At 36.6% G+C, this 22,105-nt stretch overlaps 8 protein-coding genes across 8 annotated transcripts; 5 read left to right on the top strand and 3 right to left on the bottom strand.

The window, feature by feature from the left end:
* The first annotated feature begins 2,859 nt into the window (after positions 1-2,859).
* LOC108858016 (U-box domain-containing protein 29-like) lies at positions 2,860-4,395 on the top strand. The gene has a single exon (XM_018632012.2). The coding sequence runs from the start codon at positions 2,950-2,952 to the stop codon at positions 4,234-4,236; it is 1,287 nt and encodes a 428-aa protein (XP_018487514.2). The 5' UTR covers positions 2,860-2,949; the 3' UTR covers positions 4,237-4,395.
* Positions 4,396-5,214: 819 nt separating this feature from the next.
* Positions 5,215-6,132, top strand: LOC130503907 (protein MKS1-like). Its single transcript, XM_056998479.1, has one exon. It carries the CDS (start codon positions 5,343-5,345, stop codon positions 5,976-5,978), a length of 636 nt encoding a protein of 211 aa, XP_056854459.1. The 5' UTR covers positions 5,215-5,342; the 3' UTR covers positions 5,979-6,132.
* A 422-nt stretch (positions 6,133-6,554) lies between these two features.
* Positions 6,555-8,642, bottom strand: LOC130503906 (uridylate kinase PUMPKIN, chloroplastic-like). Its single transcript, XM_056998478.1, has 7 exons — positions 8,314-8,642; positions 8,034-8,175; positions 7,884-7,937; positions 7,503-7,594; positions 7,152-7,378; positions 6,899-7,075; positions 6,555-6,804 (listed from the first exon to the last, which is right to left on the bottom strand). Exons 1-7 carry the CDS (start codon positions 8,511-8,513, stop codon positions 6,695-6,697), a joined length of 1,002 nt encoding a protein of 333 aa, XP_056854458.1. The 5' UTR covers positions 8,514-8,642; the 3' UTR covers positions 6,555-6,694.
* A 1,480-nt stretch (positions 8,643-10,122) lies between these two features.
* On the top strand, positions 10,123-11,203 carry LOC108858889 (agamous-like MADS-box protein AGL103). Its single transcript, XM_018632745.2, has one exon. It carries the CDS (start codon positions 10,144-10,146, stop codon positions 11,131-11,133), a length of 990 nt encoding a protein of 329 aa, XP_018488247.1. The 5' UTR covers positions 10,123-10,143; the 3' UTR covers positions 11,134-11,203.
* An 843-nt stretch (positions 11,204-12,046) lies between these two features.
* LOC108863556 (protein S-acyltransferase 11) lies at positions 12,047-14,731 on the bottom strand. Its single transcript, XM_018638019.2, has 4 exons — positions 14,173-14,731; positions 13,512-13,734; positions 13,135-13,433; positions 12,047-12,989 (listed from the first exon to the last, which is right to left on the bottom strand). Exons 1-4 carry the CDS (start codon positions 14,188-14,190, stop codon positions 12,501-12,503), a joined length of 1,029 nt encoding a protein of 342 aa, XP_018493521.2. The 5' UTR covers positions 14,191-14,731; the 3' UTR covers positions 12,047-12,500.
* Positions 14,732-14,831: 100 nt separating this feature from the next.
* Positions 14,832-18,411, top strand: LOC108863555 (DEAD-box ATP-dependent RNA helicase 51). The gene is made up of 13 exons (XM_018638018.2): positions 14,832-14,985; positions 15,300-15,664; positions 15,749-15,934; positions 16,106-16,291; positions 16,522-16,605; positions 16,778-16,819; positions 16,891-16,959; positions 17,053-17,352; positions 17,455-17,493; positions 17,574-17,678; positions 17,775-17,843; positions 17,937-18,062; positions 18,152-18,411. The coding sequence occupies exons 2-13, from the start codon at positions 15,311-15,313 to the stop codon at positions 18,305-18,307; spliced, it is 1,716 nt and encodes a 571-aa protein (XP_018493520.2). The 5' UTR covers positions 14,832-14,985; positions 15,300-15,310; the 3' UTR covers positions 18,308-18,411.
* Positions 18,412-18,505: 94 nt separating this feature from the next.
* On the bottom strand, positions 18,506-19,442 carry LOC108863557 (early nodulin-like protein 21). The gene is made up of 2 exons (XM_056998476.1): positions 19,141-19,442; positions 18,506-19,056 (listed from the first exon to the last, which is right to left on the bottom strand). Exons 1-2 carry the CDS (start codon positions 19,325-19,327, stop codon positions 18,689-18,691), a joined length of 555 nt encoding a protein of 184 aa, XP_056854456.1. The 5' UTR covers positions 19,328-19,442; the 3' UTR covers positions 18,506-18,688.
* A 637-nt stretch (positions 19,443-20,079) lies between these two features.
* Positions 20,080-20,816, top strand: LOC108860869 (oleosin G-like). Its single transcript, XM_018634719.2, has one exon. It carries the CDS (start codon positions 20,152-20,154, stop codon positions 20,641-20,643), a length of 492 nt encoding a protein of 163 aa, XP_018490221.1. The 5' UTR covers positions 20,080-20,151; the 3' UTR covers positions 20,644-20,816.
* The last annotated feature ends 1,289 nt before the right edge of the window (positions 20,817-22,105 follow it).

Raw genomic sequence — 22,105 nt, 5'->3', positions numbered from 1 at the left:
CTTATCATATCGTTGAAAGGGAGAAATGAATTAGCGCTCTTTAAAGCTCCTCCCTCCTTTTCGTGATTACCGGTAATCTTATTCAAATCCCCAATTATGAACCATGATTCCGATCTTGCCAGTCCATATCGTGTTAAACGTTCCCACACTTGTTCTCGCAATTTTTGTACCGGGTCACCGTATACAAAAGTTAAAAAAATCTTTTTACCCAGGGTGACTGCTTCTACATCTATCATTCTGTTACTCGTATATCCAACCTGAACTTGAAATTCATGATTATAAAACAGAGCTAATCCTCCACTTCTTCCATTCGGATCCACTGTGACCAGGTTGTCATAACCAAATGTACCTGTAAATCTTGTACGAAGTCTGCATCTTTTTGGTTTCAAAGAGAAACAGAAAATCTGGTTTATATTTGTACCATATTTCCCGAAATAATTTATTGTCTACTTACTTCTCATTTCCCTACAATATATTTATTTGCAAAGGAAAAAAGGTTCTTTGCATATAAGATTATTTCCAACCCTATTCTATATAGATATTGATATTTTAAAAGAATACATTAGATTAAAGTCCATTTCTATTATACTTTTTTTATTTGAAAAATAGAAATAGCATACATCGGAGATAGGCCAAGGGCAAACGAAATCATCACCTATCAAGAACAATAATGGATGAAAATCATGAAATGAAGGAGATGATGACTGAGTTAATTTATTAAAGGTGAGATCATAGAAATTGGCGCAGATTTTTACCGATCTGCCATAATTGCTGACTGTAGACAATGATGCACATTCGCATCATTATGTTTTAACTTTCCCTCGTACAGTCTTACCAATACGTAAATTATCAAGTTTAATTATATGCTCACGAGTTAAAATACACTCAATTCATTCGTCTGAGATAACACTACAAGGATTCTAGAAAATTATTAAACCGAGAAAAATTATTCCAAATTAAATGATACTACTAACTACCATTCATTACACTATAAAAACACGGACGTGCTATATTTTCAAAATGTATCTGTCAAGTTCTAGTAAAAGCTTTTACGGAAAAAAAAAGTTCTAGTAAAAGTTCTGATTAAGCTTAATTAGCATAAATAAACGGAGAAGATCATGAGTAATAGCCGAACTTATCCACCCAAATTACTAAAACTAAATAATTTGTAATCAGCACCCAAGTTTGATTTTCTATAAGACTATTTCCATCTCACCTCTATTTTGTTTTTTTTAAATTAAAGATATTTATTATAGTGATGGATTTGTTACAATTTATACCTATATAACAGAGTTCTTATATTTATAGAAAATATATGAAGATATATTATTTCACCTCTAAATATAAAGACGAAAATTAACATTATTTTATATTTTCTTTTAAATTATATAAATTTTATTATATATTCATACAAATCCATTTGTATAACATAGATTTCTAATTTAAGGGAAAATATAAAGATATACATTAAAGATACTCTAAAGCCAACGACTTTATGTTTTATAAGTATTTTTCATTGTTCAAAATTTTATTTAATATTTGTTAAACCGAATATTTTAAAAATTCAAAGTAAGAAACTATGTAGATCATCAATTAGTTATCCATGCTAAAATAAACTAATAGACCGAGATTAAGAGATATATAATAAACTAGCTATTAAAGAAAAATGTACTAGAACTATATCAATATTATTAAAATAGGAATATGACCTAATGATATAGGTGTGATCCAATTATTTTAATATAATTATTAAAATCTCTTACTAATTATTTAAGAAAAATATTATACAAATAAAAACATAAATATAATTAAAACACACAAAATATAAAAATTAAATTATTTAAAAAATATAAAACAAAAATATACAGAGCGGGTCAAAATCTAGTTTTATCATATAAACTTACTTGACAATTATTGATTGTTTCTTAGTATGTATAAAACCCTTCATAAAATAAATCGATCTTAATTACAAATATAGAAAGAGTAATACTGTCTGTAGTTATATATTCAGTCCTCAAGTTTGTTAGTCAATTACACAGCTTCATTTGACAACTAGACAGTCTAACCATATACTATTAGACAACGAAAATGTTATGGATCTATCTTCGAATACTTTTCTAAAACGTTATATTGACAAAGATGACAACCCACAAAAACAAAACGCATTTGCTTTTCTCCCGGCATCAAACATTTTCCCTAGAAAAATATTTCTTTTTCTTTTATCCGTAGTGGAAGCCACAACACAATTTATAATTTGATATATATTTTTTTCAGCAACTTTGATATCATTAACGCAAATTAAAATTTCAAAAGTATATTAGTCGCCATGACCAATCTCAGCTTCCATATATTATATATACCACATTGTAATATTTGCCTGACTGTTCTGCGTTAACACATTGCTTCATTAAAAAACACATTGCTTCATAATGATTGTTCGGTGTCTGATAGTACAATAAAAAGACTACAGATATGGACCAAGTCCATGTGCATCGTTCTCTTGACGAGTTCAGACCAGACCAGGCCTTCATGTAGAATATGGGTCCCACTATTATCCACACACTTCTGGACTCCTAACTCACACGTGAGTAAGAGTCGCACCGTTGGCAGAGCTCCCATCAAACCCTGATCTACCGGTTGCAACATTTGACCGAGCAGGACGGACACTCACAGAAAAAACCTTGACCCAAGACCAAAGAAATTACCTGAACATCTCAATTATTTCGTATTAAATACACAATACTATTATAGTATATATCGAGATATATATGAAACTGTCATGTCTTGGAATATGTTTTGGTTCAAAACGGTGACGCGAGCGTGCATTTGACTCTGTCTTTAAAGCCACCTCTACTCACTTTCTTCCACACCTTTCACTTACCAATACAATCATCATCTTCCCCACCTTTTTTTTTCCCGCATTTTCTCACCATATTTTCCCTTGAACCAATGGGGAGAGATGAAACAGAGACGTACCTTACGGTTCCTAGCTTCTTCAGGTGTCCCATATCTCTCGACGTGATGAAGTCTCCCGTTAGTCTCTGCACCGGCGTAACCTACGACCGCGCAAGTATCCAGAGGTGGCTCGACGGTGGCAACAACACTTGTCCCGCCACTATGCAGATTCTCCGGACTAAAGATTTCGTTCCTAACCTCACTCTTCAACGGCTAATCAAAACCTGGTCAGATTCCGTCGGCCGTCGCGCCGCTGGCTCTCCGCCACGAGGGATTTTAACGGTGGAAGAAGTGAACGAGTCGTTGAGGAGACTGAGTCTCGAGAAGGACGACGACGAGATTCGTCTGGAGAATCTCTCCAGAATCGTACGATTCGCGAAAGACTCTGACGCGAACAGAGAGTTTCTCTGGAAGAGAAATGATTTCGCGCCAATGCTGGTCGACATCATCGCCGCCGTGGACGGCGGAACACGCGCGACGGCGAAGATCAAGCTAGGTCTCCTGGCGATTATGATTTTGGATACTATGTTCAAGGGAGATAACAACGAGAGAGATCGCGAACGGTTATCGAATCTGATGTTAACGGACGGTGGCGGCCGTTGCTTGACGGCGCTTCTCCTCGCGATTCAGCGCGGGAATCTGAAAACTAAGATCGAGTCCGTTAGGGTTTTGGAGATAATCTCTTTCGACACGAAGTCAAAAGAGATCATCTCAGAACGTGACGGGATCCTAACGGAGCTGATCAAATCGATCAGCTCCGAGACGGATGCTTCTTTGATGGAAGCGTGTTTATCATTCTTAATCACAATCTCCACCTCGAAACGAGTGAGATCGAAACTCATCGCGGAGAAAACGATCACGATGATCAAAGACATTCTCTTGACGGAGACAACGAGCGTCGCCGTGACGGAGAAGTCGTTGAAACTGTTGGAGACACTGTCGTCAAAGCGGGAAGGTAGATCGGAGATATGCGGCGGAGACGCCGGAGGGAGGTGCGTGGAAGGAGTTGTGAGGAAGCTGTTGAAAGTCTCGGAGAAGGCGACGGAGCACGCCGTGACGATTTTGTGGTGTTTGTGCTACGTGTTCAGAGAAGATAAGAGGGCGGAGGAGACGGTGGAGAGATGTAACGGCGTGACGAAGCTGTTGGTGGTGATTCAGAGCAACTGCTCGCCGATGGTGAGACAGATGGCGAAAGATTTGATAAAGGTTCTGAAGGTGAATACATCTGCTTCTGCTTTGTCTGCTTACGAGACGAACACCACTCATATTACGCCGTTTTGATTTTTATAATTGTCATCAGCTATTTTGAACGTAGATATTGTATATATCATGAGAACTTTTTTTTTTTGCTAGTGTGATCAATTTTGCTAAAGTACAGAATTTTTAATTTCTTAAACGTGTATGACTGTATGAGAAACACTATTATCTAACAGTAAAATGGTTAAAGGATAATCGTATGCTTGAAATGGTACTTGCTTCAACATTCGATTTGCAAGTTTTTTATTTTATTTTTGTTAGCAGGAGGACCAAAGCCCAACTAACTTTTGAATGCAACACGACACGATTAACCCAATCCTGGATTTCCTAACGAGATATGCACTTCGGACCGAAAAGCAGTAACTTAAGATCCTGCGATTAACTTACGTGACAATTAACAAATTGGTTGGGCTAAACTGGATGCAGTATTTGGGCTTTAGAAAAGTTGGAAGCGCATTTCTAAATGACTTTCAAGTTGAATCGAATAACCGGAACTACATATTTTTGGATCAACAATAACCGAATTTTCGTTGGAGAAGAAACAAACCAAAAAAATCGCCATAAAAGACCAATCACAACAATTACGTGCTTACAAAAGAACCCAACCAAACATGGTAAGAAATTTCCGACACAGGTTAAAAGTATGTGTTTATATCCCCACAGACTTTTTTTATCCAGATGAGATAAGCATGGTGTCGAGTGGACAATACAACTCAATAAACAAATTATTTTCTTTCGTTTTTGCATTCCTGAAAATAAATTAATGATTAAACTTATGTTTGTTTTGCATTTTCTATCTAGTGACAAACACAGTCTTAGCTATAGTATTTTTTTGACATCAATCTTAGCTATAATATATATTCGACAAATTTTAAATTTCCTAAATTGAACATGTGCTTTCTTATGTACGTCTAGACGATGGATACAAAAAGTCAACATTTGGAAAGTCAAACTAAACGGTCTGAGAAACCAAAAAAAAACAAAAAACATTGTGTGTTGATGTTTTGGTCAATATACTCGTCGTCAAACATCCCATTCAATTCTCAGACCAAACATAGAAGAAGAACCAAGTTCGATCGAAACTCTTTTACAACAAAAAATAGTGAAAGAGAAAATCCACCAAGATTCTAATGGATCCGTCGGCATATTTCGCCGGCGGTAATCCTTCTGATCAACAGACTCCAAAACGTCAGCTTCCGATCTATGGTCCTCGTCCTTCACCTCTAAGCGTCCACAAAGACTCTCACAAGATCAAGAAACCTCCTAAACACCCTGCTCCACCTCCTCAGCATCGTGACCAACCTCCACCTTACGCTGCTCGAGAGCCGGTGGTTATCTACGCCGTTTCACCAAAGGTCGTGCACACCACAGCCTCCGACTTCATGAACGTCGTCCAGCGTCTCACCGGGATCTCCTCTGAGGTCTTCCTCGATTCAAGAAACGACGGAGATGTATCACCTGCGGCGAGACTCGCCGCGACGGAGAATGCTAGCCCGAGAGGAGGAAAGGAACCGGTAGGAATCTCGACGGCTATGGAAGAAGCAGCTGAGTTCAGTGGTTACCCGCCGGGTATACTCTCGCCGTCTCCGGCTATGTTACCGACAGCTTCCGCCGGAATGTTCTCCCCGATGTTTCATCTAGGTGGGTTGTTCTCCCCGGCGATACCACCCGGATTATTTTCGCCGGCGGGAATAATGAGCCCTGGTTATGCTAGTTTGTCTGCTTCACCAACTTTTGCTGATTTCTTCAGTCACATTTGGGAATAATAGATTATTAGTTTTTTTTTTTTACATTTATGTAACTTTATTAATTTTGACATTATCCAAAAATAGCCCAAAGGGTTTTAAAATGAGTTTTGTGTATTTGTAATCTAAACTATATATTATATACAGTGCCGTGCGAAGACACGTAGAAACCTAAGGCAGAGTCTAAAATTGGGGCCTTTTTAGTGTAGATCAATAAAACACATAATATTGTTAATATAGTTTATAATCATACAAAACATTAATAAACAGTCAAACATGTTCAAAAACTAACAAAAGAGAAAAAAATACCAATAGGTAATAGAAAAATTGATAGTTCCAATAAACAAAAACGATACAGGAAACAACACCACATTTACTTACCGAAACATTTCGTTTTCTATATAAGTTTTTGTTCAACAAATTTACAAAAGAACACATAAGAGATTCGAACTTGTTCAACATTACTGGGAGTTGGAAGACTTTTAACTCTAAAATTATATTATGTACTATGTTTTGGTGATTTATGGGGCCCTAAAAACTTATATATTTTTAGGGGCCTGTGGCAAATGCCTTTTTTAAACAAATTAGGCACGGCTCTGATTATATAACATCTCATTTAACTTTCAAAACTTTTCAGACAGATAACGTTCCTAGGAAGTAAAGAGGTTTCTGCAAGCTATATATAGGAGTTGTAAGATTCTCCTGACCTAAGTTACTATATTAAGGAAGAAGTTTCTTCATGTGTTTGCAACAATAGAGTTCCAGGTTCCACCAATCAGTGTACCAACTCTCTCTCCTTTAATTGCTTTCGCAATGTTTCCAGGCTCAGATAGATTGAAAACCACAACTGTGACACAAAAAAAACACACATTCTTGTTGGAATTTAGATGATCATATATTCATATGTAAGTTTCGAGAGTGTGTTTATATATAAAGAAAACCTGGGATGTTGTTTTCTTGGCATAAAGTGATAGCAGTCATATCCATCACAGAGAGATCCTTTGAGGTTACTTCTTGGTACGTTAGTGATTCGTGGAGGCGAGCGTTTGGGTTTCTTTTAGGATCATCGTCAAAGACTCCATCGACATTCGTTGCTTTCAGCACTACTTCTGCGTTAACTGTGGGAAAAAAGCGTTTAATGAATCACTGAAGGAAACTTTTAACACAGAAGCTACCTTTTTTTTTTTAACTTACTTTCAGCACACCGAAGAGCTGCTGCAGTATCAGTTGTGAAGAACGGGTTGCCTGTTCCTGCTGCGAATATCACAACCCTGCCTTTCTCTAGATGTCTAATTGCTCGTCTTCTAATGTAAGGCTCTGCGACTTCCGACATTCTGAAAGCGGTTTGGACACGTGTTGGGATTCCGATGCTCTCCATTGTCGCTTGAAGGAATATTGCGTTCATCACAGTTGCCATCATCCTGTCAAATTACAGATGAACCAATGAAACAAAAAAAAAAAGACAGAGAGTGAGTGAGACGAACAAGAACACTGTGATAGAGAAGACTCGTGTGGCACAAGAGAAGTCAAGAATGGACGTGTTACCCGATGTAATCAGCAGAGGAGCGATCAAGGCCACTGCAGCCAGCCCATGTGGATCCACGAAATATGTTTCCTCCTCCAACTACAATCGCTACCTGTTGTAAAAGCGTAAGAAGACCAAGACAGAGCATAAAGTACTTTGCAACCTCTATGACCCAGACCCATTTGTTCACTTATGTTTAAAGCATAGATCTCTGCCTTGCGACTCAAGTTCATGCTTCTTGTAAGTTTGAAGTTAACTAATTAGTAAGCATTTTATCATTTTGTCCTTTTGTCAATCAATATGTCTAGAAAAGAGCTCAAGGCTTAATACCTAACAACTACAAGCCGATGAATCCATGATACTCAATCACACAATAAGAAGAGAAATGTTTAGAGAATAACCTCAATGCCAAGCCGAGTCACTGCTGCAACTTCCCTCGCAATCGACATAGTGACCTAGTTAAGATTAGTGTGGAACTTGGATGAGTCTTGTGGAAAAAGGAAACAGAGAAACAAGGAAGTTTATTATGTATGCATTCACAAAAAAGAAACCTTAGGGTCAATGTTCTGTTGCTCGTCTCCAGCAAGAGCTTCTCCACTGACTTTAAGCAAAACCCTTCTCCACTTAAGCGGTGGGTTGGATGTTCCATCCAAGGAAGGCATTCCAGGAAACGATGACTGCCCGTTTAACCCACTGAAATATTATTACACAAGAATTTAACAAAGAGCAGCCAAAAGTGTTTTTTGCAATATGTTTTTTAATCAGATCCTAAACTCTTTCATTTAGGAATTATCACAAACACCTGGTGGGCGTAAAAGGTTAACAACTGACCTCCCATTCCTGGGCTCTGGAGTTGAGCCATTATTGGAGTACGAAGAAGAAGAAGAAGAGCAGCTGATAAGTACACGCCTGCTGACATTCTGATCGGAGAAGAAACTAGGCTGGCGAGGCGTGAGAGGCAAGAAAGAGGTTCGGGAAATAGAAGAAGTTGAGATTGGTAAGTGAGAAGTGAGGGGCAACGGAAACGCCATTCGCCGGAGAGACAAAAGATGAAGAGAGTTGAGATTGTTGCTTATGATTTTAGTAGAGAAGCGTCGCCGGCAAGGAGGAGGGGCTTGAGTTTGAGAAGATAAGGGTCTGGTTCGAATGTAATTATCTCATTAAACTTGTCCTTCTCTATTGGACATTCTTTTATTTGTTTTTTTTCTGCCATAAAATTCATCTATTTCTTTGGTTGTGATATAAATAATATGTTTTAGAAATATATTATTTGACTGCTTTGAAAGTTAACCAGTTTCTATCAAAATTTATAATTTAGTGATTTGTGCAAAATCTATACTATTATTTATGAAGTGATTTTGCTTACTTGTCATGTTCTCCATGATTTCAGTTAATTTTGTTTATTTGTCATATTTTTATTAAGTTTAAGTTAAATTATCATTGATGTATTATTTGTTTTGAGCTGAGTCACTAAATCATTAATTTAAAATAATAGCCTTGATGAATATTCTATATAAATAAAAACGAATTTTATTTTATTAACATTAAATTTATATGTTATATTAGCTTTTCTTATTTGTCATATTTTTATTAGGTTTTAGACTTTTAGATAGGTTATTAATTTATTATTAGTTTCTAACTATTCACTAATTTATTTTAATGATATAAAGTTTATATGTTATATACTATATTAAATAATTGATTACAAAATAATATTTTAGAATTATCAAAAAAATAATTCTTCTATATATTTTTTTTTTGTGACTATCTGAAAACAATATTTTTGTTATAAAAGTTAAAAAAAAATTAAGATACAAAACAATTTATTATTAAATATTACTCAACCAAAATATAAATATATTTTCTAAACCATCTCTAAGATATGAGTGTTTTAAAAAAAACTAAACACAATAATAAGTATATATTTTGATTAAAATTATTTGACATATATAGATTTAACTATTTAAAACATTAATAATAATTTGTTATGCTGGTTTAAGATTAATAAGACATAAACTAATAAGTATTTATAAAAAAATTATGCCCGCATGTGCGGGCAAAACACCTAGTTTATAAAAATATCAGATGTATAACCAATTTTTCAATAGTTTTTTTAATTTGGAATGAAAATGTTCTTATTTCTTCCTTTTGCAGTTTTACAACATGATGAAAGACATGTCGGATGTATCATGTATTTACATTCCATTTTATGTTATTATTTATTTAAAGAGAATCGTTCTAAAATTTAAATTTAGATTCAAAAATAAAATTAGTGAATTTCAAAATTTATACAGAAAATATTGATTATAGACTTGTAACTGGATAGTATAAACTGAACAATGTGTACATCATTCTCAAAAATTGCCAACTTAGTCGGCCGTTGTTTGCTTGTATAACAAGTATACATTATACATACATCATCTATGTAAACACATTTGCCATTTTATTTAGCCAAAATATAAATATTTCCTTATTAGAAACATAAAACACTAGTTTAAAAGGAAAAATCATATGAAAAAAGGAAACCGATCTAGCTAATCATTACGATATTTCTGTTAATATTTTCTATATATATATATATATATATATATGTATATGGAAACCCAATGAACAATAATCACACCTCTTCATTCAGTTGAAAATTAAAAAAAAAACATAACGATGGCTTCGTCTTCATCTTCTCGCTTCAAGAAACCTTCTTCTTCGGAAGCTAAACGCTTAACTAGTAGACAAGAGAATGTCTTCAAGAAAGCTAGCGAGCTTTCAATTCTCTGCGGAGTCGAAGTCTGCGTCATATACTATGGATCATACGGAGAGCTCAAAACATGGCCTGCAGACAGAGAGAAGGTCAAAGACATGGCTCGAAGGTACAGTGAACTAAGCGAGACGCAGCGAAGCAAAAAACAATATGATCTTCGCAAGGTTCTTGAAAGTATCAAGAAGGATGATGAGTCCAAGAAGAAAAAGACGAAGACGAAGAAGAGAGCGAAACTTGGATCTCATTACAAGTATCCAGATTGGGATCCGAGGTTTGATAATTACTCTGCAGAGAAGCTCGAGGAGCTGATTATGTCCTTGGAACGTAGTCAGACCATGATGCAACGTAGGCTTGGAGCTGTTGTTGAAGCTCAAACACAGAAGAGGAATATGCATTACACCAACATGGCTCGTCAAGAACAGATGATGATTCAACAACGTCCGAACCAAGCTTCCATGGATCTGTTTAACCCTAGGATCAGTACTTTATCGCAAAGCCAAGCCTCGACATCAGCTTCTAACCAAGCGTATTCTCTGGCTCCGGATCCACTGACGATATACCAGGATCCGTGTATGGAGGAGATGTACTCTAGGTTACTTGGGTCACAAGAAACTGGAATGAATGAGGTTTTTAACACGAGTATGTTTCCCTACAACAGCTTCAACTCCAACTGTGTTAATGTTCTCCCAAACCAGCTTTATCAGAATTGTTTCAATGTGAACAATCCCTATGGGGTTCAAGAAACTGGGACTAATGGGTTGCAGCAGAACATGGACATGTACGGCTACAACAGCAACACCAATGGTTATCCGCATCAGCTTTTTCAAACACCATCGGTTTATCAGTACATGGATCGGTCAACACAGGATGTCAAGCCTCTCTATCAGATTTGATCTCTGTCAATCTCTTAAAGCTTATAGAAACATATTCTTATATATATACTTTGCATGATGATGCAACTATCAGTTTAGAACATTAATCAATCTCTGTCTTTTCACAATAATGTCAGAAGATTCGATATATGCCATGTGACTAACTATATAATGTGAGTGAGTTTGTTTTGTGTCTATTAATATCTCCATGACGGTCTCTTTCCTATTCTAATCTAAGATTTTTATTTTTGTAATCATTAATGTTTGCTTAATAAAACCCTTTATGGAAGCCTTTTGGCATAAACTCACTAATCATCATCACTTGCATAGAAAACTAAAAAAAAATGGAAGAAAGTGCAAGAGATTCAACTGGCTTCGAGCCAAGTACAATAAAGTGTTACTTTGCTGTACACAGTGAACATTACAGTAAAGTTGAGTTCAACAAATTCGGCTGTGATCAAAGCAGCAGCCATAATGGTCGGGAAGACAAAACTAGAAAGCCAAGGGAGACGAGGCATCACGCCTATTCAAGCATTCAATCAGAATCATAATGTAATGGACGTGCCAAAACTCACTAACCACTGGATGAAATCAACAAGTAATAGCTAACTGCTGCTGCTGAGAGTGAAAAAGTAATCAAGACAATCATCATTCAATGGTAAAGAAACCTGTTCCGGTCCAAAACACCGTGACCATGGAACAAATTGATTAGATTAGCAACATCTCAGCAACTTATAGCGCAGTTTCTTGGAGGTGGACAGCCCACTCCACAGCTTGCACTGTTGCATTCAGAATCTTGCATGGTTGTTCAAGCAAACCAGGCTACTCAAAGTAAGCAAATGTCGATGGGACTCATGAGCAAGCTCTAAATCCCAATACTTCTGAGGCTAATAAAGAAGAAGAGGGTAAGATAACAAGAAAGATAAGGAATGAGGGCGTTTAAGTTTGCGCTTGTTGAGATTGTTAAGGTGGCTTCTGAAACCAGCTTGGAAAGAAGGTAAAGACGAACAAATATGGTTCAAAAACATAGTGAAGAAAGTTGTCGAGAAAGTGGCTGGCTCATTACAACTATTAGGTTCCTTCATACATTTAATCAAACCGCAAACAGGCGATGGTCCTAACCGTTGTTTTGTTTGTCTTAAAGTCAAGGCATAGAAGACATAACTTGAACTGGACACTCCCATGTCATTGTTGAACTCAAGGCATGTCAGGCAAACAAAATTTTACAATCTTGAAACAAATAGAAAATTTACCATTATCTTATGAACATGTGGTTTCACAAACGAGATACGAACTTTGCTCATATCCATTACCTGTTAGCTCCAAAAACAAGCTCCAACTATTGCAGGAAGAAACAGAACAAACATCCACAGCTCACCATTCTCTTCTCATGTCTTATGCCTCTTCCTCAAGTTCCGTACAGTTGGCAAGTACCTTTCAATTAAAAGTGGACATCCAAAAAACTTCAACAGATTCCCACAGCTCTTTTCACCATCTTCCTCACTTCCTTGAGAACTCAAATGGCTTAAGTAAGTCTTGCCTTCATAGATATAGCTAAGCTGTTGCCATAGCAAAACACTTAGCCCAATCGCCACTGAAAAACTCGCCACAAAGAGGTACACTAGAACAAGGCCTCGGACAGAGACGAAGATAGCGTTCGCTATGTAAGCAAGTATGATATTCTTCACCACTCTCAGAACAGATACGCTATTAGCATGTGGCATGTCGGATGCATACGCTGCTTGGTTTTCCAGGGGTGGCAAGATATGGATCAAGGTATATACACACATAACCGAAGCGTAGATTGTGCTTATCACCGCTGAGATAAGGAAGGCGATGAAGTTTTTGTGATTACCCGCACCAACACAGTTACCAATCTGCAAAAGACAACACATGGAGATTCATTAGCCTCAAGACACAGGTTAAGGTATTGAGGACGATTATATGAAAAGGGACAATGAACTTATATGTGAAAAAAAAAAAAAAAAAAAAAAAACTTATATGTGAAGGTATGAGACTTACAAAGGGGCAATGATGATCCATGTCGAGGACACACATGCCACAGGTGCGACAATGATGAGTTCTAGGTGACTTTGGTTTGGAGCAGTGGTGACAAAAGGTATAGTTGTTAAGTGCGCCGCTCCCTACTCCAGGGTGGGTTCCATAAAGAATATCTATTGGTTTCCCGGCGCACTTAAAAGCAACAAGTATGAATGTTGATAACGTTGATATAGCCAGGGACACTACTACAACAGAATGGAATATCCCACAAGCCAAGCTGATCGAAAACACGACCGGAAACGCTGCCCAAATCCCACCACCTGAAGTTTCATTCCAGAATGAGTATTATCATTTCTAAAATTTAGGTTATTCTTTTGGACTAGTTCAGAGGAACTTACATATGACAAAGAGCATAAAGACAGCAAGAATAACAACAAAACAGCGGTCACGGAACCGTCTCAACCCAAAGTTTCGGGTTTCAACTCTGACGGGATTCTGATTGGTGATTGCACCACACCAGCCACACTTGAAAACAGGTGCGTAGGATGGAAGCACAAGGTTTAGTCCACAGCCCCAGCAAATAGTTTCATACTCTTCGTTTATGGTCGTAACAAAACTCCCCTGGAGAAAGAAACAAAAAAAAAAGGTAACAGTTATACATCTCAGTTGGCTCTATCAAAACCTATGCAAGAGAAGAGCCCCCACAATACAATGGGGTCACCCAACACACACACACACAATACCACAAAGACTTTATTATGTTCCTCTCTATTGAATACTGATGATTACCAAAGCTAAAACCTTCTCATTCGTGAAGCAAGTCCTTTAAGGTCAGATATAAAGGATTTGCATCACATATATATATATATATAATGCCATATATATCTGATGAACTCTGCACTCTTTTGTCCTGTATTTTCCAATTATATACTCTGAAACTAGTTTACAAGACCCTCCTGACATTCATAATCTAATTCCAAAATCCACACAATGAGAGCACCTTGATCTCCTAAACCGGTAGTAAATCAGAAGTTGAGATCTTGAAGGGAATGCACTAACCTGGGAAGACTCTTCCATGGCTTCCTCAGAGATCCCCACAAGATTTACCAAAAGGCTCTGAGAATCCACAAACTCAAAATCTCTTCTTTATGGAAACCCCAAACGCACGCAAGAGAATATTCGAAATCTCTTCTCTATAGAAACTCAAACGTAAGAGAATATTCGAAACCTCTAATCATGGGGAGAGGCTCAACCTTGTTTGATTCGCAGATTCAGAAACCTATCAGCTGCTTCTCCCTTAAAAAGCTACCGTCTTTCCACAAAGATCTGATACATCTCTTATTGGGTTTTCTCAAATTTATCAATCAATCCGAGATTGCTTGGAACAAGGGCATCAGATTCTTCACAGGTGTTTAGGGTTTGACCGTCTTTATATTCACAGATACGCTTCTAAGGAATATGAGAAATTCAAATTCTGAAAGAGCAATCTACCGTTAACGTTAACGAATGACACCGTTAGCGACGGCGACGGTAGACACCGTGAAATTTTGATCGGAAGCAAGGGAGAAGGAGAAGAAGGAGTCTGATTATCCACAGGGGCGAAAAAATGAAACTACTTTTCATATCTAAGGCCCTCCTAATATATTATATTTCTGTTTGGTCCCTATATTATATACTAATTACAATACTGTAAACATAAATAATTATTGTTCTAATTACAAACCCAAACATAAAATTCCTAATTCGAAACTTGCTATAAGACCACACTCGTTTAAACCTTAAACCCTTTCTTAAGTCTCTGCGCCGCCTTCATATATCTCTCTCTCAATTCTCTTCGCTACCGCATCCTTCGAGTCGTTTCGTTTCTTACATGTAAGTTACTTTACAAAAGCTCTGTATTTGACTAGAAGTAGTTGTTCCCTGTATTATTGTATTGTTACGCACGAGCTCTCACAATCTTCTTCACCCACCTTAGTTTTTGGTAATACAATCTTAAAGTTTCGATTTTTTTTTTTTTTTTGTAGAATCTAAAGTTCACGGTTTTAGGGATTACAGAACCTGTTTTACTTGTAGAAAGCCTTGGTTTTTGTTGTCTGTTTTAGAACTGGCCCTCTTTCAAATATTTTGGAGTTACTTTCAAATGTGTTGTTTTTTTTCATTTATATGTTGTGTAATTTTTGCTGCAGAGAACTCAGACATGGTTGAGGTGGAGAAGAATTCCAGTGACGAGGTGAAGAAGAGGATAAGAAAGCGAAACCGTGGGAAGAAGAACGACAAGCAGCAAAGGGCTGAGGAAGAAGAAACCCACAACGTAGTGGAGGAGAAAGCAGATGAAGTCCAGAACAAGAGAAAAAAGAAGGTTAAGAAAGTGAAGTCGCAGGGAGGAGACAAACCTGAGGAAGAGGTGGTGGAAGCAAAGGAAGAAGATGAAGAGAAGAAGATGGTGGTTGTTGGGAAAGGGATAATGACTAATGAGACTTTTGAATCACTAGAGTTATCAGAGCAGACTTCCGAAGCTATCAAGACGATGGGCTTTGAGCACATGACCCAAGTACGCAAAAATCTTGATCCTTTTTCTCATTAGTTTAGACCAGATTTGCGAAACAGATGTCTCAAATCATTTGTTCTTATTTAGATTCAAGCTGGTTCTATTCCTCCCCTTTTGGAGGGAAAAGATGTTCTTGGTGCTGCCAGGACTGGTTCTGGTAAAACCCTTGCTTTCCTCATACCGGCTGTAGAGTTGCTCTTTAAAGAGCGTTTCTCTCCTCGCAACGGGACTGGTGTCATCGTTATCTGCCCCACAAGAGAACTTGCTATCCAGGTAAACTCCCTTCTTTATTATCTACTATACTGTCGTTGTGAGTAGATAAGTAGAACAAATCTGTGAGGTTCTCATCTTCATGTAGTTGACTTATTGTAATTGCATTGGTTTGTAAATGTACGTTACTCTGGCCTCCCATCCCTCACTGTTCTATTTTTTTGATAATTTCAGACAAAAAAGGTGGCGGAGGAGCTACTCAAGCATCATTCACTGACGGTCAGCATGGTTATTGGTGGCAATAACAGAAGGACAGAAGCACAACGTATTGCGAATGGTTCAAATTTGCTGATAGCAACTCCTGGCCGTCTTCTTGATCATCTTCAACATACAAAAGGTTTCATTTATAAACACCTCAAGGTACTGTCCTTCTTGTCTTCTTTTGGAGAAATATAACAATACAAGGAGCCATAGATTAAATGCAGATAGCAGCTTATGCTGTGTTCAATCTGCCGTCTGTGTGATAGAATAAGAGAAGGAACACTACAGAATGTTTGGTTTATAATTAGATTCTTAGCTTTGGGTTGCAGTCGTACTAATAGTTATATATGATCCTAATGAATATTTATCTTTTTCCTTTAAATTTGCAGTGCCTTGTTATTGATGAAGCTGATAGGATACTGGAAGAAAATTTTGAGGAAGACGTGAATAAGATTCTAAAGATTCTACCAAAGGTAAACTTTCTCTTCGTATCTTAATTAAGGTTTATTTAAATGAAGAATGAGAAAACTTTACAAATTCAAACATTTCAGTATATGAGAGATTCCTTTTCTTGTGTGTAAAGTTGTACTTCAAAGCAACATGCCATGGTTTGTACTGATTAAAGCTCTTATCATGTTTATGCAGACTAGGCAAACCGCACTATTCTCTGCCACCCAAACCTCCAAGGTATTTTTCTGTTAAGCTGCGGGATTGTCACTATTAGCTACTCTATACTTACTCCTGGTGAATCATTGCAGGTTCAAGATCTTGCCCGGGTATCACTGACATCTCCTGTTCTTGTTGATGTCGATGATGGTAGACGCAAGGTATGAATCAAAAGAAACACTCTGGTAAATGAAATCTAAAGGGAGCAAGGCATGGAGATTTTTTAACCTAATAAGTTTCCAAAAAACTGTTAGGTGACAAATGAAGGATTGGAGCAAGGGTATTGTGTTGTTCCGATCGAGAAAAGACTTCTCCTTCTAATCTCTTTTCTGAAAAAGAACCTAAACAAGAAAATAATGGTCTTCTTCTCGACTTGCAAGTCGGTGCAATTCCATGCCGAGATCATGAAACTAATCAACGTGGATAGCTGTGACATCCATGGAGGACTGGATCAGAACCGAAGAACCAAAACCTTTTTCGACTTTATGAAAGCAGAGAAAGGTATCTTGTTGTGTACTGATGTTGCTGCTCGTGGTCTCGATATTCCTTCCGTGGTACGTATCTTCTCGCATATTGATTATTATTAACGCCCTTATACAACTCAAATAGTGTTTTACTGATGAAATCATATTTTGTTGAATCTTGTTTATCTGTAGGATTGGATTGTACAGTATGATCCTCCAGACAAGCCAACGGTATTGAGAAATTGTTTTGTCTGGTTTTTTCTATGGCTCCTTTTGTCTGGCATCTAAGATGGGGTGATGCTGTTTTGCAGGAATATATTCATAGGGTTGGTCGAACAGCCCGTGGAGAAGGAGCAAAAGGAAAGGCATTGCTTTTCTTGATCCCTAAAGAGCTTCAGTTTATTCGTTACCTTAAGGTTTGAATGGCTTTTTTGTCACATTGAATATGAAACAAAGATCAATCAAAAGCTTAACCTACTTGTTTTTACTGATTGGTACTTTTAACCCCACAGGCTGCAAAAGTACCTGTGAAAGAGCTTGTGTTCAATGAGAAAAAGCTTTTGGATGTTCGATCTGCTCTGGTAATAGTTCTGATTCAGTGTCTTTTTTGTGGGTGAATAACTTCCTGTTGTTAATTGGATGCGTTGTAATAATTCTTGCTCTTTGTCCTGCAGGAGAAATATGTTGCCGAAAACTATAATCTGAACAAGATAGCCAAGGAAGCATACAGGGCTTATATCGCAGCATACAAGTCGCACTCTCTGAAAGACATCTTTAATGTTCACCCACTTGATCTTCAGGTAATGTTTACACACAACTAAACTTTATGGTTCTTGCAAGGTTGGAGGATAAGAGTGTTTTCGTATTTTTGTGTAATGGGATGTAACAGGCGGTTGCTCTATCGTTCTGTTTCTCTTCACCGCCAAAAGTTCCTCTGAACATAGAAAGTGGAGCTGGGAAGGTGAGGAAGGCGAGGAATCAGCAAGGTCGCTTCTCTCCTTACTCTCCCTATGGCAAAGCAAAGTCCACACCTAAAAAGGCATGAAGCGTCTCAAAACTGCCTTTTTGTTTTACTATTTAGAGGATGAGTTTAGGAAGTAAAGTATTTTAATATTTTTATTGATTAATAAACTATTTTGAGAGTTTTTATCCTAAATGCTATTTTGTGATAAAAACGAAAAATTAATATTGATGCCAAAAAAAACGAAAAATGATATTTAGGAGATTTGCCCAAAATAACTAAGAAGTTGAATTATAAGAAAATGTAAAGAACAAAATAGTTAAGGCTACAAGAAAAGTGAAACATGCTGATTGAAACCTTGACCGGTCAGTGTACTTATTTGGAAAGTCACTACTCAAGAAGTAAGAACGATGCAGCCCTAATAATGAATGAAATCTTTAAGGAGAACAAAATGCTCAACCGTGACTAAGCCAAACCGAAAACCGAAACAACAAGAACCGCAAAGACAGAACTGCTGAACTGGACTGCGGTTTTCGACGCACTGCTCTTCTTGTGAGTTGAAGCCGGTAGAGATGGAGATGAAGACGAGGAAGAAGAAGGTGATGAAGGAGGAGGAGAATCTGGCGAAGACTCGGTCTCCATGACTTTAATGATCATCTTCTGACCCTTTTCGCAGTGGCCAGAGATACCACTAATGAAGTAAAACAAACCAGGACGGTCTAGTTTGAAAACCGTGTCTTCGTTGTTCGAATAGAGTTGAGGTTTAGTCGCCTTGCATTTCTTGTACTCTTCTTCAGACACCACTAACACTGAGTCTTTCGTGTAGTTGAAACCTTCATTGAAAATCAGGATGAATTCCCACATCATATATATTTGTAAAGATGAAAATTGCATTTAGAAAGAAAAAAAAAACTTACGGACAGTGTCGCCAACTTTAAACCGGTTGTGTGATGCCCAATGGTTAAACATATCTCCCTGAGTCTTAGATTGTGGTACCATCCAACCCTCTACTCCTCCAACTTCAAACTCAGTGCTTGAAACACATGAAAACATATAAAATGAAACAAGAAGGATAACGAGAGTGATCTTCTTTGAGGAACTCATTTGTTGTTCTTTTGGACTGATATCAAGGGAGCTATGTTGTTATGGCTTTGTGAATTGCTTTGAGGTATAAAAAGAGTGAAGAGACTTCGAGGTCTGTTAGTCTTGGCCCCATCTTGAGGGATACTTCATTGACTTGGTATTTTACTCTAGTTTGAATCAAAAAGGATAATTTGTGAAAACAACACGACTTAAAGTTTGTTGGGGAATATCAGATTTTGTGGGATTCGTACGCATGGTTTGCTCTAGTCTTACGCATTTTATTCAACTCAAAATATATCTGAAATTTTGTGCCTATATATATGTCCAAACCATTTATTCTTTTTTTTTTTTTGTCACTGTCCAAACCATTTATTCTAAAAGTTTGAAATCGACAATAATAACCGATCCGGATCCATATTGATGACAGTGGCGGAGCCACATTCATTAGGGTGGGGGCAATGAACCCAACAAAAATTTTAAATTCTATATAAATTATAAAGGATCAATCTATATGCCCCCAATCTAAAATGTGTGTTTGCCCTTATTTTAAGTCCATTTAATATCTTTGACCCCACTAAAAATATTTTTTGCCTCCCCACTGATTGATAATCTAACATTTTTGTTTTTGTTGTGTGACAGATAAACCGAGCCAAGCAAAACAATACTAAAGTCTAAACCAAGACCTCGATCTAAGACAACTAAAAAACAAAAACCAATCTCCACGTGTTTGCAAACCTTGCATGAATGCCACCTCAGAGCTTGAATTTTGTCCTCCATATGTTTTGCCCTTTCCTCTTTTTGTTCTCTGGTGACCCACACAAAAATCAAACAAATCACTCTCTACAATGGCGGAAACGTTTTCACGCGGCGATGCTCAATATCTCCCCATCTACGGTGGCACCACCGATAACAACAGCCCCTACGACTCGCTTCTCCGCCTTATCCGATCTCATTCACCAACCTCCTCACAGCTCTTTAGTTACCTCGCTCTCTTTGTCTCCGTTGGAACCTTCCTTTTCCTTCTCGGCATAGCCGTCACGGCAACAGCCATAGGCTCCATAGTGTTTATTCCGTTGATCATCGTCTCTAGTCCGATCTGGATTCCCGTTTTTGTCGTCGTTGGCGGGTTCTTATCGGTCACCGGATTTCTTCTTGGAACGTTGGCCTTGGCGTCGTGGTCGTACCGTTATTATCAGGGCATACATCCGGTTGGATCGGATCAGATGGATTATGCACGTAGTCGGATCTATGACACGGCCTCTCACGTCAAAGATTACGCTAGAGAGTACGGTGGATATTTCCACGGCAGGGCTAAAGATGCGGCTCCTGGTGCTTGAGTCTTGACCTGAAACGGTTCGTGTAGTTTGATTCATGGTAGTGTTAACCTATCATGGTTCGGTTAATGGATGATGAACACGTTTCATGGCAGTGTTATAACTAATATTTTATTTTGACGTTTGTAAGAAGAAAAAAAAAAGATTATTTTGGTTTATGTACAAGCTTTATAAGATTTTGGGTGCATATGTTTGTCGCTTGAAATCTAGGGCAGTAAGGTTATTTGAGTTTAATGGGCTTCGGATCTACGCCTTCGAAACACCTAGTTGCTAAGAGCATTTCCAATCTCACTTCAAAACCCACTCTAAATTCTATTTTGCAGTAAAATTATCTCTAACTCCACTCTAAAACTCATTTTAAAATAGAGTGATAGATATGATTACTCCAAATATGGAGTAAACCAATTCATTATTTCCAAAATAGGTGGAACTTTTTTATTTATAAAAAATTGTCTTTCAAATTTAAATATTTCGTTTTTAATAAAATATTATTATAAATAAATATAATAATGCTATTTTACTATATATTATTAAATTTACTGTTAATATTTATTGATTATTTAAAACAGCCATCTAATAAAATATTTTATGCAACAAAATATATATAATATAAAGCATAAAAAATCTGTAGTGAATAAATATAATAATTCTAATGAATAAATTTAAGTTGATGTATTATTGTGTTTAAAACAATGTAATGTAATTTTGGTGTTATTAAATGTTTTATTTTTAAAACATTGTTAAGTAATTTTTAATTATTTTTAAAAAAATTATGATTAATATCGTATTTAATAGAAATGTTACAAAGTTAAAATAAACTGTTTTGTAAAATAGTATAAATGAAAGTAATATTTACTAATTTTAAAATAAATATAAAATATAAAATATTTCAAAATATTCAATTTGGAGTAGAAAATAAAGTAATACATTGGAGCAAAACATTACTTCTATTTTGAAGTTACTCTATTTTCGAGTAAAAATAGAATAATACATGGAGATGTTGTAAGAGCAACCCCCATTATCAAAATATTCAATGGGGTTCTAAATAAAATAAAATTAGTATTTTAATAGAATTTTACTTATTTAATTACAGCTGAGTGGTTGATAAAATTATAAGGACAAGTGTTATTACGATTTCTAAAAGTATATATATCAAAGTTTCCCTTTGGAAAACTCTCTCTTTTTTTCTCAAATTACTTAAATAGTCTTTTAAGTGCCTATGAAAAAGCCCGATGTCGTTTTAACTTGTAAGTGTTGTTTTTTAACAAACTTGTAACTTTAAAGTGTTGTTGTTCAAAAATTCAGGTGTTATTTCCAAAATGAAAAAGTCATATTAAAATTTTAACATATTCACTAATTATACCAGTAGAACCCTCTATAAATTAATTCTCGATAGTAATAACTTTCATAAATTAATAAATTTTATCGGTCCCAATTTAGACTGATTCAAAATATGACATAAATC

This window comes from Raphanus sativus, unplaced genomic scaffold (assembly GCF_000801105.2).
Source record: "Raphanus sativus cultivar WK10039 unplaced genomic scaffold, ASM80110v3 Scaffold1220, whole genome shotgun sequence".
In the NCBI taxonomy this organism is placed as follows: domain Eukaryota; kingdom Viridiplantae; phylum Streptophyta; class Magnoliopsida; order Brassicales; family Brassicaceae; genus Raphanus; species Raphanus sativus.
The sequence above is the reverse complement of the archived record's forward strand: the minus strand, read 5'-3'. Positions and strand labels throughout refer to the sequence as shown.